We start from the raw sequence: 14493 nt of genomic DNA on the forward strand, positions 1-14493 counted from the left end.
AAGGACAGAGGGGAGAGAAGAAAAAGGTGTGGAATAAATTGGGAGGAAAGAAGTGCAAGGTGGGCTCAAGAAATGCAAGGGATGCCCCAGAGCTGGGTGATGCCGGGGTCCCGTGGGGCAGAGGGGTAGTGAACTGGGTCGCATGCTCAGCTGCCCTGTAGGGACCCTCTGTTGTCCCGAAGTCTAAGTGTTTCAAACCACCTGCTTAGCCCACAAAGCCATTCCCCCCGGCGATATCAGAGCCGCTGCTCTTTGGGGACTGGGATTAAATATACGCAGTGCTGCCTATGCTAGTGGCCACTGTTTTATTAGCTCCGGCTAATTTTTGTTTGTTTGTACCAGACTTTCCCAAGAGAGCCAGGGCTGCCCGTGTGTCCCTTTCTTTACAGAATGCATGTGCTCTGGATGACGAGGGGGACTTCAGCCGGCTGGTCCACTGCTTTCCTCCACGGCTGCTGGCTCTCACAATACCGTGGGCCGCCTTGTGTTATTTTTGGATGCTTTCAAGCCCCGGCTCCTGGGGGCATATGATTGTAACAGCAAAGCCTTTGGCCTCTGTGACAGTGCAGAACAGAGCCACGTGCATGCCAAGGTTAGAAACTGGAAGGCAAAGGAGAGATATTAAGAGTGGAGGGGTGTATTTGTGGCTCTCGTGCCATTTTAGTGCCTGATTGACGGGTTTTGTTTCCTGATGTGTCTTTGAAGTGCTTGGGCTTGGCTGCGTTGCATCTCTGCTTCTTCAGCCAGTGAAACATCATTGCTTGGGCTGTCTGCAGAGAAATCCAGAGGGTACCACAGCCTTGTCTGGGTGTCAGAGTGCTGAGTGTGGGTTGGAACTCCTGCAAGTGTTCATCTGGCCACAACTGCGCTGCGGCCAGGCTTGAGACCCTCTGCAGAGCACACCAAAGCCCCTGCCGTGGTCCCTGTGTGGGCCCAGCCTTGCTGTGTGCTCATGCTCGGGCATGACCTGCTGTGATGGCTTTCCTCCAATGCTCCCCACAGCAATGTCCACTTTGGGAAGCTGAGGAATGGTCCCTGAGGTCATTACAGCACTGGGTGCAGAGGGAGGCAGAGATGTTCCCCAGACCTCCCTCCAGACACATATGCCCTTTTCTCCATACTTGGAGGTGCCTGTGGATCGCCAGAACTCATTGCCATGCCCATGTCAAAGGGGCAGAACATCCCTCCCCACCCCTCAGGATAAGGGCTGTGCTATTGCTGGGCTTACGGGCGATGCTTCCGATGTGGGCCTGAGGGCGTTGTGGTGATTTCACTTTGGCTAAACTTCTGACTGCCCATCTCCTCTTCTTTCCAGGACCAGGCTGTCCTGTCAAGGCATGAGTATATGTCTCCTTTTGGGCAGCATAGATGTGGTGGGGCTTGGAGATGCGGGTACCAAAAAAATGTTCCCTGGGAGGCCCCTCCTTTGCATCTCTGTGCAACCCTGGTCCCTAACAGCTTCATGGCAACTGTGCACCCACCTGAGGGAGCAGGGACTTAGTTCCACTTCAGCAAGACAGAAAATAGGCAAGAAGGCAAGCACAACCCCGGCGCTCTTGGATAAAAGAACATTAATGCCGTTAATATCCAGCAATCAGAATTTCTTAGAGAGAGAACAGTGCTGCATCCCCTTCCCTTCTGCTCATCCCCTGCTTGTTTAATGAAAATCAGAGACAGCCATTAAAGAGCTGCTTAGCATTTCAATACGTTTAATATCCTCACTGATAAGGGAACGATGGATATTACCAAAAGGCCTTTTTTAAACTCTCCCCTTCTGCAGCCGTTGCTCCTGGCTTGTGTTTGTCTCAATTCCAATTCCAAACCACCTCCTTCAATGAGGAAAAATTATGATAAGATTATTTTTTTTAATATAAAGGATATTAATACACCGCATTTCTGATAACGACAAGGAAGAAAGGCATGCCAGGCCTCCCCAGCCTTGACCTGAATTAATCGGGTGCTGACTGCTCAGCTGGCCAAGGGCCTCCCACAGTTGTGCCTTATCGCGACTGATGCCAAGGGCTGACCCTCTCTGCTGGCATTAATGGAAGAAACCGGTCGCCCACCTGCGGTGACGGGGAGGGAAGCGGCACCCTCTGCCTGGTGGTGGTGAGGGGCTGGGTGGGATGCTCGGCCATGGCACCTCGTGAAAGGTGCTGGCTCAAAAGCCAGGTGGTGATGGGGATACTGGCGAGCCTCAGGCAGTGTTGGGGCAAGCAGGGAAGGCAGCGCTCTGCCTGCTCCACAGGGCAGGCTCCTTGCCAAAAGAGAAGCCCAACATATTAGGAAAGGGAAAACCCCGGGGCACTGGAGAGGGAAAAGAGCCCTGTGCAAGCTGCCCCAGGAGGCAGGGAGGAGGTGAGACGCCGTCCCTGTGATGCTCGACCTTGCTGCCAAGTGATCTGTCCCAGCCCTGGCACAGCACGAGGACTTACAGTGGCACCGATGTGGCGTGGGTATTGCTCCAGATGAATTGTTATATCGATGTAGATAACTTGTCAGCATGTTTATATAGCAGGTTCCAGTTTAAAGCTCTTTCCACGTGCATGGTTAGATGTGGTACACTGAAGTTCAGTGGGAATTACTGCTAACAGCTCAGGCTGGGGCACCAAATACAAGTTTTGCTGGTGGACGCCACAGCCACGTGAAAATGCAGAGTGGGGATGTACCACCCACGTGGGTCCAGCACCCCCCTCCTGTCCTGCTACCCCCAGGGCTTTGCTGGGGAGGCCAGGGCAGAGGAATCAGGGGGAAAAAAGGGAGGACCCTGACTTGTTTACTCAATCCCAGTTTTAAAAGGTCTTCAGATTCGGGGCTGTTGCCTGGGCAAGGGATGGAGAGGGCATTGTGCATGGCCATTCGTGTGGGCAGAGCTGCCCAGGACTCCTATCCCCACCACCCATGGTGGCACATCTCTGCGCAGCGTTGCCTGTGCTTGGAAAACACTCAGCTCGTCCTCTTCCTCCTCCCACAGACACCTTGTGAGTGGGACAGGGACACGCATTGGGCTTGGGAGAGGACACCCACGCCCCGTCCTCTCTTGGCCCTCCTCCTCCTCCTGGGAAAGGGACGTACAGCAGGGGACAGATGGATGGGCAGGTGTCAGGGGGTTACGGAGACCTGCAGCACGGCTCTGATCTCTGCCCTGAGCAGCCCCTTCTCTGTGGGCGTTAGAGGAGGGCTCCTGGGTCTGCTGGTGGCCTGACACGGAGTGGCATGGGTCCTGGAGTCGGTACTGTTCCCTTAATGACTGCCACCCCCCTTAATGACTGTCACCCATGCTGCCTACACCAGCCCTGACCTGCAGGCACCTGGCCCTGCAAATGCTACGGGAGAGCAGAAGTGCCTGGATGTTGCTTTCCTGACCCAGGAGGAGAGGGGGCACCGGGGACAGGCAGCGCTGCCCCCCCCGCTAGCCAAGGCACAGGTTCAGTCTTGCAGGGCTGCGACGGACAAACCCTGGGTGCAAAGCTGGGTGAAAAGGGCAACAGCCACTCCGGCCTGAGCTGCTGAGTTAGCGAGGAGACTGTGGGCTCCCTGGTAAATGCACATTAACCTGGGTGGTGCTAAGAGAGGGTATAGCCAGGCTTGGGTCCCCTCCTTCACTGATCCTCCCTGTCTGAGCTGCGCTTCCCTCTCTCTCCAGCATCTATAAATATCCTCCCCATCTCCGTGACAGCCAGGTGCGGGACCACTTCTGAGGGACGTGGCGACGGCAGGAGACTCGCCGAGGAGCGGAGGCAGCGGCACGCAGTGAGACGGGGGAGGCAGCCGGCGGGCGCGCGTCGTGCCCCATCCAGGAGGGGTGACTGGGGGCCTGGGGGAGGGATGTGGGTGGGGAGAAGGGCCGGGGAGCCTGGCGTGATGCCTTCCATGCATCCGGTTCCTGGGCTGTTTGGCGTTCCTGGGCTGCAGGACAATGTCCTGGTGTTTCCCGACAGGAGCATCCCAGGCCCTTTGCACATGCATTTGCATTCTGTACCACCTCAAACACTCCCGGCAGTGCCCAGCCTCCAGGCACACATGCTAATGACGCACACACGGCACATCCTGAACCTAAAACCGAGTGTCCAGTGAAACCAGGATGCCTGCCCCTACTCCCACACCCCTCCAGTGCTCTGTGTGCGTGCGCTGCATTATGGTACGCAGTTCACACTGAGCCCAGCCCTCCACCAGGACACAGCACCCCGCTTCCCCCAGCCCTGCACACAGGCACCCAAGTACAGTTCGCCCTCTCTCCTCCCCAAAGCTGGCAGTCTGTCTGAGAAGCTTCCCATTCCTTCGGGGGGAGTTGGGGCACACTATTCTGGGGTCACTGTGTCTTGGCTCCTGCAGAGCCCCTTTACACTCTGTGTACCCAACCGCTGCAGCTTCTCTAGGATCCTGGGCCATGGCAAAGCCAAAACCTGCAGGGAGGCGCAATATCTGGTAACTCTGAGCACCTCTGCAACACCTGGAGGACCCACGTTCCTGGGATATCTGGGGCTGGGATGGCACCAGGGAACTTGAGAGCCCAGGTGGGTGTCTGGTTTGTGCTGGAAGTCTGCAGGGTGAACCCCTTGCGTTAGAGCGTCACACCTGGAGCATCACACCACTCAGCACTGCAAGGCCAGAGGCTCATTTCCAGAGCTTGGGACTGAGGTGGTGCGGATGGCGTCTGTCTGGCATGCCGGGCTCTGCTTGGTCACTGGGTGACAGGGAGTTGAGGCGTCCGGCACTGGGCTGTGACAAGCCCTTTTGGCACGAGGAGATTGCTGGGTTGGAGTAGCGATGCAATAGCTGGCAGAAGAGCAGCTCTCCCACCCACTTAGGGGTATTCAGGAACCCATCAGCCCTTACCCCTTTGCTCCAAGGCCCATTGTGAAGACCCCTGCTCGGCTGCACCCACGGCCCGACAGCTCCCCCCAGCCTCTGCCAGCTGCCAGCTGGAGTCCTCCCGGAGCCACAGCCCTGTCCCCGCCCGAGCCCCTCTGCAAGCCCATCCCGTGATACTGCTGATGACAGGATCTCTCCAGCGCTGTCTCGGAATGGATGGCTTCCCAGGCAGGCAGAGCAAAAATCACGGAGAGACCCGAGGCTCTGGGCCGTTCCCAGGTCCTGGTGATGAGTGGTGCAGACACGGCCCCGCAGGCACAATCCTCATCCGCTCTGAATGGGGAATTGTTGCCACCACGCGCTGTGTGACGGGCAGGGAGCCCCCCCTCACCCCAGCACGTAGGAAGCTACTAGCAGTGCCGTGGGGTGGTTCAGCATCTCCAGGGAACAGAGTGGGACCCAGGGTGGGATGCAGGCTGTGCGACACTCTGCTCCCCTGCCCCGGGCCCACCGAGCAAGTCTGGGGTGAGCTTTATCCGATGGAGATCAATGTCCGTTCTCTCCACGTGCCTTTTCCTGGGGTGAGTTGCTGGGGACAGGGGAGGGCTGCAATCACACGTCGGTCCCCTGGCCCTGAGCGCATGGAAGAGTGAATAACCCCACCGCATGTGGCAGAGGTGGGAGTCAGCATCTGTGGTTACCGTGGGCAGGTATTAGTGATCGTTCAGCATTTAGATGGGGAAACAGTCATGGCCGCTGTAGGGGGCCTGTTGACAGATGCCGAGTGTTTAATGCTGAGCAAGGTACTCACCCGGCTCGGCAATTCTGGCGGCGCCAAGCAAGAGTGATGCAGAGGCTTCCTCAGCAGTGCTGTGGGGAGGATGCTCTGTGTTCCTGAGGCAGCCCGGCCCCCTGTCTCTGGGCTCCCTTGCCCAGCGCCTGGCCTTGCCCACCCTGGGACAATGGCTGCGTCTTCCCAAACTCTGCTTTTGAAGGAGCTGGCCTTGCCTCAGCCAGCGTGGCTGTAAGCAGGCTGGGGGTTGTGAGCCCTGGCTGTGCTGTCCCTTGCTCCTGCTGCCCCAGCTCAAGGGCGAGCGGAGGGTGTCTGTCCCAGGACGATGTGGGAAAGCATTGGGGGGCAGGGGGCGGGGGGGATTCTGCCTCTTTTCCCCGGCCCCACACATGCAAGGGGAGCACATGCAAGGGGTTTTCCTCTCTGTGCACGCAGGGACTGAAGGGCAACCCCCATCCCCTTCACACCTGACCCTGACTGAGCACGGAGCCCCCCCACCGGACCACGGCTCAGGCTGCAAGTTTGACTCTCACATCAGCCGGGCGAGAGCAGCGAAGAGGGACGAGGCGCGTGAGCAGCAAGGGGGGCTGCTGGAGCATCCCGAGGGAGGGAGGACGGGTGGCAGGGGGGAGCAGGATCCCGCCGTCCGGATGCTCGGGCTGGGTACAGCTTGCGCGTGTGGCGCGGGAAGGGGGGCTCGCTGCAGAGCCCACCCACCCCATTGGCTTGTGAGCGGTGACAGGCAGGCTGCTCCCTCCCTGCCGAGCCGCTCGCCTGTGTGGATGCGAGCAATGTGCGCAAAGTGCCTTTGCATTAGCCGCTGAGCGCCGTAGCTCTGGGCGCTCGCTCGCAGAGGTGCTGGGACGACCGAGGTGGCCCCGTCCCACGCCTGGTGGCCCCGCCGGACCATGGCATGGGCACAGGGGGATCTGACATCCTCACTCTCCATCGTCATCGCTTTGGCTGCCTGCCTCTCCGCCACCACCAGCGAAGGTAGGAACCGGGGTGGCCCTGGAGCGACAGGGCAGTGTTGGGGGGACACGCAGGATCGCTGTGGCTGTTTGGATGTGTCCGCATGGACTTCCTTGCTCTGCTGGGCTTAGCTTCTCCCTGCTCCCGGCACAGCGCAGCTCCAGGTTCCTGCCTGCCTGAGTTTGCTGATCCTGGAGCTTTTGCACCAGAGGCTAAACTTCGGAGCTGGGCAGGAGGACTCGATTTCTGCAGCAATGCCTGCCAGCTCTGCCCGGCCTCCCTGCAAGGGCTCTGCTGCAGCACGCAGGGTGGCTGCAGAGGGGACAGGGACACAGGCACCGGCTCAGCCGTGGTGATCCCCATCCCCGGGGCTGGCGGCAGTGCGGGGCTGTGCTCTCCGGCCGGGCGGTGTGGGCTGCGATGGAGCGAGTAGGTGGGCACGGGAAGGCGTGCAGAGGATGCGGGGAGCTGGAGGGGCACTCAGGTGGGAAACTTGTCATGAGGGAAAGGGCTGGAAACTTCTGAAGTGGAGAGAAGGGCTGCATCTCGGTGTCAGCCACCTCAGGCCTGCTCCCTCCAGCCGGCCACTCTACCCTGCTGCCGGCGGCACTCATCCCCAGCCCTTGTCGGCAGTGCAACCCTACTCCGGCGTCCCAGGCCCCCCTCGGCTTCAGCAGCGCTGCTCCCACTGCCTGCCATCCACCCACTCGCCTGCCTCCGTCCCCGCTGGCAGCTGTGGCACGGCTGCTTCCCAGGTCTGCTGATCTTCATCACCCGGAGATCTGCCGTTCCCGCTCCCGAGCGTGTCCTTGGCACCGGCGGCAGCATCCTTCCTCCCTTCTGCTATGCCTGAGAGCCGCGGCCAGCACGGCACAGCCGTCTGCAGCGAGCCCCGGTGCCGATGTCCCTACCCGCTGGCGAGTGGCATCCCTCCCTTCTCCTGCCCCTGCATCCCTGCCATCCTTCCGGCATGCCAAGGCCCATGGGCTGGCACCGCAATGCCTCGTGCACTTTGCAGCACCCTGCTGGGCCAGGTCCTTGTGCCTACTGCCATCTTCCAACACCCACCCGCACCTCCCCTCCCACCCAGCCTGTCTTCCTCACCTGTATTACCTTTTCCAGCTATTTGCTGGTCCTAGCCCTGGTTTCTGCCAGCTGTCCACTTCCCAGCACTCCCCCTGCTCTTCTGCCCCCCAGCTTTCCTTCCCTTGCTGGGGGATGCATTGGGCTCTCGCTGCTGGGGTTGGGTTCAGTGGGTGCAGGGTGGGACCCCGGCACCCCGACACCCCCAGCCCTTGCTCGCTGTCCGCTCCACGGTGCACCAGCTGCTCCGTGTCCCGTGCCCCGGGCAGAGCGCAGTGCATGGCACTGCCCGCGCTGCCCCGGGCTCTCGGCGTTGCAGCCCCGCAAAGCCCAGCCTGAACTCGGCTAACTCTGGGCATGGACAGGCGAGGCTGGGACCCCTTTGCTTTCCCCTGCAGAGGAGATTGCTGGCTGCTGGGGTGGGTTTTATGGACTCCGTATGGACAGCCAGGCCCTGGACTGCTGTCTGCCTGTCCCTGGCTGGGAAAGACCTGAGTTTCCCGCAAGATCTTTTGGAAAGGAAAGTTAGTTTCAATAAGAGCCTTTGTCAGGGGGTTGTGTGGGGCTGGAGATGAGCCGGACTCTGGGGAAGACCAAGCAGGATGGGTCTGGGTTAGACTGGGCAGAAGGTGCTGGGTGGCATCAGACAAAGCGTGGGAACCCGTAGAAAACTGGCGGTGCTCCATCCGCCGCCCCCAGGGATGCTCGTACCCCGGTGGGCACTGGGGGACTGCTGCGACATGGGGCAGCTGGGTGCCGGCCGGGCCCCGCAGTGTGGGCGGTGGAGCTGGGGATGTGGCTGCAGGATCCCACCAGCACCCGGCGTCCGGGGCTGCTGGGACGGGCTGGTGGCAGCATCCCTGCCGGGGCGGTTGCGGCGCCGGTCGTTGAGCGCCCTGGCATGGGGATGGGACTGGAGATGTGGAGAGATCCTGCAAAACACAGCCCGGCCCTGGAGTCTCCTGCGCTCCGGTTGTGCTGGGCTTTGCTACCCCCGTTTCCACAGCGCGTGGCACGTGTGGGCACGGTGTGAGGGTGTAGCCATGGTGCACAAAGGTGCCCCGCTGCCGCCGACCGTGACCTCTGCCGGCTGCTGCAGCCACGCTCTGCTTCTTGCCATGCATCTCTGGCCATGCTCCCCAGCAAACCCAGTGCTCGTTTGAGAGCTGCGGGGTAGAAAATTCCAGCTGCAAAGCAAATTTAAGGCCGGTGTGCGCCGCACTCTGTGTGTGCGTATCGGGAGGCAATCGGTATATAAAGACATGTATTAAACTGAATACAAGCTTCAGTCTGATTTTCTTCCCCTTCCAAGAGCTCCCAGTGCCTTTCTCTTTCCTGAAAAATTTGTTTCAGGAAGTTTTGAGCTTATAATTTTTATTCCTTTCAGTCTTGCATGCAGTGGGTGCCCTGGAAATGGGAGGAAAAGGGAATCGCCGTTCTGTGGGAAATCCCCACATTTCAGTGCGGCAGCCATTGCAAAATGCATTGAAAGCCAAAACTCAAAATATTTTCTAGGTGGATGAAAATTTGCAGGGTGGGAAAAATTTTCATTTGGAGCACCGAAAAAATTTTGTCTGGAATTGCTAAATTGCTTTAGAGCAGGGAGACAGAAAAGTTATTTTCAATAATACGGAGATAGTGTGATAGACTAAAATATTAGTGATAGTGATAGACTAAAAAAATAGCAAAAAACCCCTCTGGCAGGGGGGTTGGACTAGATGATCTCTAGAGTTCCCTTCCAACCCTATGATTCTATGATTCTATGATTTACACTATTACACACCGAGTTGCATAGGCAAAAATACTAAAACAGATATTTTATATGACACCACAAATAGAAGTTAAATAATAAAACATGAATTATTTTTGTTGCATTGAAAGAAAATCAGATGAGCAGAAATTACCACACTTGGGGCCTGGGTGGGGGGTGACAAAGTCGTATTTTCTGCCAGAAAATGGCACTTTGGATGCTGCCGCTGTGGTCTGCGTCTTCCCAGGTGGTGCTCGGCTCTGCCCTCCATCCGCGAGGTGGGCGACCCTCCTGCCCATCACAACACAGACCCCGTGGCCTGCGGGTGAGCTTGGGTGGTACCTTGGTGGGGAACATGGCGCGGCAGGGAATGGGGATGGGGGACATCTCCCCCAGCATTTCAGGGCACGTAGGGACGGCTGAGGGAAACAGCCGGTGACGGGGAGAGGGTGATGTATGGGAAGCACACCGGGGAGGACGCAGGGCCGACGACACAGGGATGCTCGCCTTTTCCCCGCACCACGGGCTTGGTGATGGAGACATTTTGTTCCTCCCCGCGAGAGGGATGGGGCGCGGGAGAGCAGCGGGGTCCTTGGGAAAAGCCAGCAGCTTGCTGCGCTGCCGAAACGGGGGCCAGAGGAAGGGTTTGTGGCAACCTCCCCCTGCTAATCTCTCGATTGTAATCTCATTAATTGCCCCTCTGCTCAAACAGAAAAAGAGGTAAAAACTCGTCTGCGCGTCTGTTCAGCGCTACTTTTCTACCCCTTCCGCAGCGATGCCGAAGTCGGGGCTGCGGGAGAAGGAAAGCTCTGAAAGGGAGAGGAAATAGCTTTTTCGGTTGTAAAAAGGCTGTGAGGATGGCGTGCTGCTCCGTAAGAACAGGAAACAAGAGGCTTTAGGTACACGGAGTTTTGGTGAAGGGGGGATGGAGAAATATTAGTTTAAAACAAGGAACTGATTTGGGCTACCTTTGCAGAAAAAAAAAAAAAAAATTTTGGAGTGTGTAATCTTTTGATTGCTCCCAAAACGCTGATATAAAGCAAATACTTGCACGATTTTGGGTAGGCTCGTAAGGATATGTTTCTGGTCTCATATTAATTTCCATCCTTCTTGTATTAGTAGCTTATAAAACTTCTGAAAAATGAAACCCCAAAATTTTCAGAAAAATAACACAACTGCACACAAAATGTACCTACTCCATGAGCTTTTTTTCCTTCTTCTTGAATCCTTGTTTCCTGAAATCACGATGGGTTTATTTACAGTGAAAATAAATGGGGACCCATTTTGGTGACGGTGGAAATAGATCTGATGAGTCCAAATTTAAGTACAACTGAAAACCCCATGAATTACTACAGGGGCGAAGGAATTCCCTATTTTTTCGATTGCTGAGGAATACTTAGAAAAATATTTTTCCCAAAAGAAAGAAAAAAACCAAAGCAAAACAAGCCAAAACAACGAATCCCAGCCCCAAAAGACGCTCTGCCAGGGAGGGAGGGAGAGCGGCTCGTCCCACGCATCCCGCTGGGATCGGCGCACGTGGGTCCCGGTGGGCAAGACCCCGGGGAGCGCCGGTTTCATCAAGGCGTCCTGACACCTCTGCTCTTTGTTTCGGTCGGGTCCCGTGTTTCGTACGTCTCTGCTGGCCTCGCTGCCAGCCTTCGGTGCTGCCTTTATCTCCGGGGGCAAATCCATTCTTATGATAACTCTATTCATCCCCTGACGGTTTTTGATAGTTCATTCTCCTAGCCCCAGCGTGCTTGCATGACCAACACTCAAAATTATTCCTCTGTCACAGAGAAGCGATTAACCCCTTCGGCCCTGGTAGTTCAAAAGTGAGCAGCGGGATCGTGCAGTCCCATTTTGCTTCCAAAAGGAGCAAAAAAACCCCCATGTCCTACCCGTGTAGATGTGCGGCGCTTAGGGTCATAAATAACCACACGAAGTATATAACTCCTTTATGAATCAGGTCCAGCCATGCCAATAAAGACTAATGAACCGTGTTTGGCCCAAGGATACCGTCCAGAAAGGTATTCAGCATTTATCTGAAGACGTCGGCAAAGGCAGACCCATCCCTGCCTTTAATGACTCGTTCCAATGGCTCATCAGCCTCAGCCTTAAAACAATTGGACCCCTCTTTTCTCTAACACAAATTTGCCTGGCTTCACCTTTCAGCCATTTGTTCTTGTTAGGCTTTTCTTGCTAGATTAAAAAGCCCGTATTTTTCTGCCGTGAAAGTACGCCGAGTGCAATTGGGTGCCTTGCACCCCTCCTGGGCACAGGCAGATTGGGCTCTGCAGGTCCCCCTCGCTCCTATTTTTTTTTTCCTCCAGCCCTAGTGTCGTGGTTGTGCCTGTGGTGTCTTCTTCTCCATCTCCGGTTTCTCATATTTAAAATGCTTTAACCACGTACATGAGTGACAGCAGTGCTGGCTGCAGGTGGATGGAGCCAGCTCCATCCCAGCATCAAGGGCACGCACAAGTCACTGGATCCTTCCTTCGGTGCGATACCTTCTGTGTTAGCAAATCCTCCCATGCAATTTTTAAGGACCCACCATATTTCATTAGTGGTCGCTTGGGATATTCAGCCTGTCCCTTCAAATGTTTTTAGTACTGGTATTTTTGTCCGTGAAAATGTTCTGTTTTAGGAGGCTATTTTTAACAAGGCAAAGAAATTGCCTTTAAAAAGAAATTAACTTGCTTTAAGAATGTCACTGGGGTGCAAACAGATAAGCATGGTGTAGGGTGGCCAACTGGTGTGAGAGTAAAAGACGTTCTCAGAGAAATTAGGGAAAAATCATCCGACAGCCTGAAAAACTGCCATCCAAAGCCCTGTCAGATAATCCAGGTGATTATAAGCAAGCACATTTATGAAAATCCACGTTTTCCTGGTGAATCCTCCAGAGAGGATAAAATTCAAACCTTCACCAGGACTCCTGGGATGCGGGAGTCAGTGGGAAGGGCAGGGTGTCTTTATCAGAGTGCTGTGGGGTTTGTCCTGCTGATGGACTCATGGGCTCTGGTTTCCAGCTGAGTCCGTTGTGGCTGGCATTGGAAGAGGCTGGGAGTGATACCGGGGAGTCCCAATTTTGGGTAAGAAACCTGCAAAATCCCAGGCAGGCGGGAGATGACCGAGCGGGCGTGCGGTGTTCAGATAGGATTTGGAAGCGCTGAGATGTTCTGGGATTAAGGACCTGGGGTGGCGTTAGGGGCTTGCCTAGGCTGAGTTTCAACTCCCAAAAAATGCAGCAGAAGTCTGAAACCTCAGCGGCTAATGCCGAAAACACATTCCTGTCTGTTTTGCTAAACCCAACGTGTCTGAGAAAAGAGAAGAGGGAGTCAGGACTGGCGTAAGGACCAGCACAGAGAACACCAAAGGAGCCACTGGCACAAGCTCCTCTGGAGACGGCTCCCATATCCCCGAGTCTGTACCACGCAGGTTTCTCTTACTGCAAGCAGAAGAGGCGTATTTTGTGGTTAGAAAACTCTTCTGTATAATTTTTAAAGAATACCACGATATTGCATGAGATATTCAGCCCGTGCCTGAGCCTGGGACTGCAGCTTGGTGGTCAGAGGGAAGTCCTGGTCCGGGTGCCGTTCTTCGAGCTTCTGGGTTTGGGGACGCTGGTCAGGGATGCAAGAATCTGTCCTTTGACGGTGTGTGGGTTGAACGCAGGGCTTTAGATGCCAAGGGGTGGCTGTGCACGGTGCAAGCTCCTCTCTGCCGGTGGATGGGTCCGTGTCGTCTCGCTGTCCCTCAGACTGGGGACGTTGCAAAGGAAAGGACTGGCGTGACTCCTAGATGGCCAAACCCAGGCCTGGGGACACCAGGTCAGCAGAGCCCTCCTCGGGGGCTGCAGGGACCCTCCAGCTGTCCTCGGTGCTCCCCAGCTCCTGCCCCCTCCCCGGCCTTGCCGCAGTCCTGCTCGCATCGGATGTTTCCATGGAATTTCTTGCCTCCCTGACCTTTCCCTCCCTCACACCATCCCCAGAGCCTTCCCACCTCCTCCTCTGGCTTCTGCCCTGAATTACAACGAGCCCAGACGCCCCTTGAGCCCAAAACAGCTCCTTCCCCACCTACACAAGCTCCTGGACTGGGGACATGGAAACGTGTGCTCGACCTTTTCCTGAGCCTGGGGTCTGGCCCCGCACACCCTGTCCTCGAGCCCTGGGGCAGCCCGTGTGTTTTTAACATGCCCAGTTGGTTATTTATGTCCAGCTGGCCACGCACCATTGGCACGGAAGCCTGCGGGTGCCACGGTGTGGAGATGCACACCGGTGCTGCGGCACCCTGCCCGGCGGTGGGTAGTGTTCGTGCTTTAATTCGGGTCGCCAAACCGGCGCGTCCAATTCGCCCTGGCTGTCCCACCGCACATGAGCATCAGGAGTCTCAAACAGAGTAGGAAACACGAGCACTTTTACATCTGTATTTTCTCATCTATATTTCTGAGACGGAACATTTTTTTGTTGTTCGGCTTTTGATGTGTGGTGTTTTTTTTCTGCCCTGTAATTTCAAGGTTTTTAGCTTTGGAAATACCTTGTTCGGGGTGTTTTGTTTTGTTTTCTTCATTTTTTACATTATTTCACGACATCTCAGTCTTACCACAGGTTATGCTCTTGCGCTTGCACATTATCTTACATGATATCATGCAGGGCCTGGAAGGATCAGGTTGATCATTTTATTTCTAAAACCCGAACTATGGCTTTTTGTTAGCACTGATTGAACAAACAATCTTTCTTCCTACTTCAAAGTATTTCCTGCTCCTGGTATACTGAAAAGGGGTGACCCTCTGGGCCGGTCCTTACAGGTATTACCACTCCTGATGCATTACAAAGCGATATAAAATTAAATACAGAAAGTTCACGGCAACAATCCAGAGGTCTGAGAAAAAATCCTGAAACGGGAATTCGGGCATATCTGAAAAGCAGCGCTGCTTTTTCATGGCAGTTGTTTGAAAAATGTTGCTTTTTAATTCTTATATTTTTTCTTCAGCCTGATTTTGGCAGTTCCAGAAATGTGGAAATCCCGCATTCCTGCTGGATTTTGTGACATCTTTTGTATTTACCCGCAACGCTTTCCGATA

The 14493-nt window shown here is 55.7% G+C and overlaps 1 protein-coding gene across 1 annotated transcript in view; it reads left to right on the forward strand.

The window, feature by feature from the left end:
- Positions 1-6480: 6480 nt before the first annotated feature.
- EPHA8 (EPH receptor A8) overlaps positions 6481-14493 on the forward strand; it is a 51250-nt gene continuing 43237 nt past the window's right edge. Inside the window, exon 1 of the mRNA XM_054222287.1 lies at positions 6481-6601. Coding sequence (XP_054078262.1) covers positions 6517-6601 — 85 coding nt within the window. The 5' untranslated portion in view covers positions 6481-6516. The remainder of the gene's footprint in view (positions 6602-14493) is intronic.

This window comes from Rissa tridactyla, chromosome 16 (assembly GCF_028500815.1).
Source record: "Rissa tridactyla isolate bRisTri1 chromosome 16, bRisTri1.patW.cur.20221130, whole genome shotgun sequence".
NCBI lineage: Eukaryota > Metazoa > Chordata > Aves > Charadriiformes > Laridae > Rissa > Rissa tridactyla.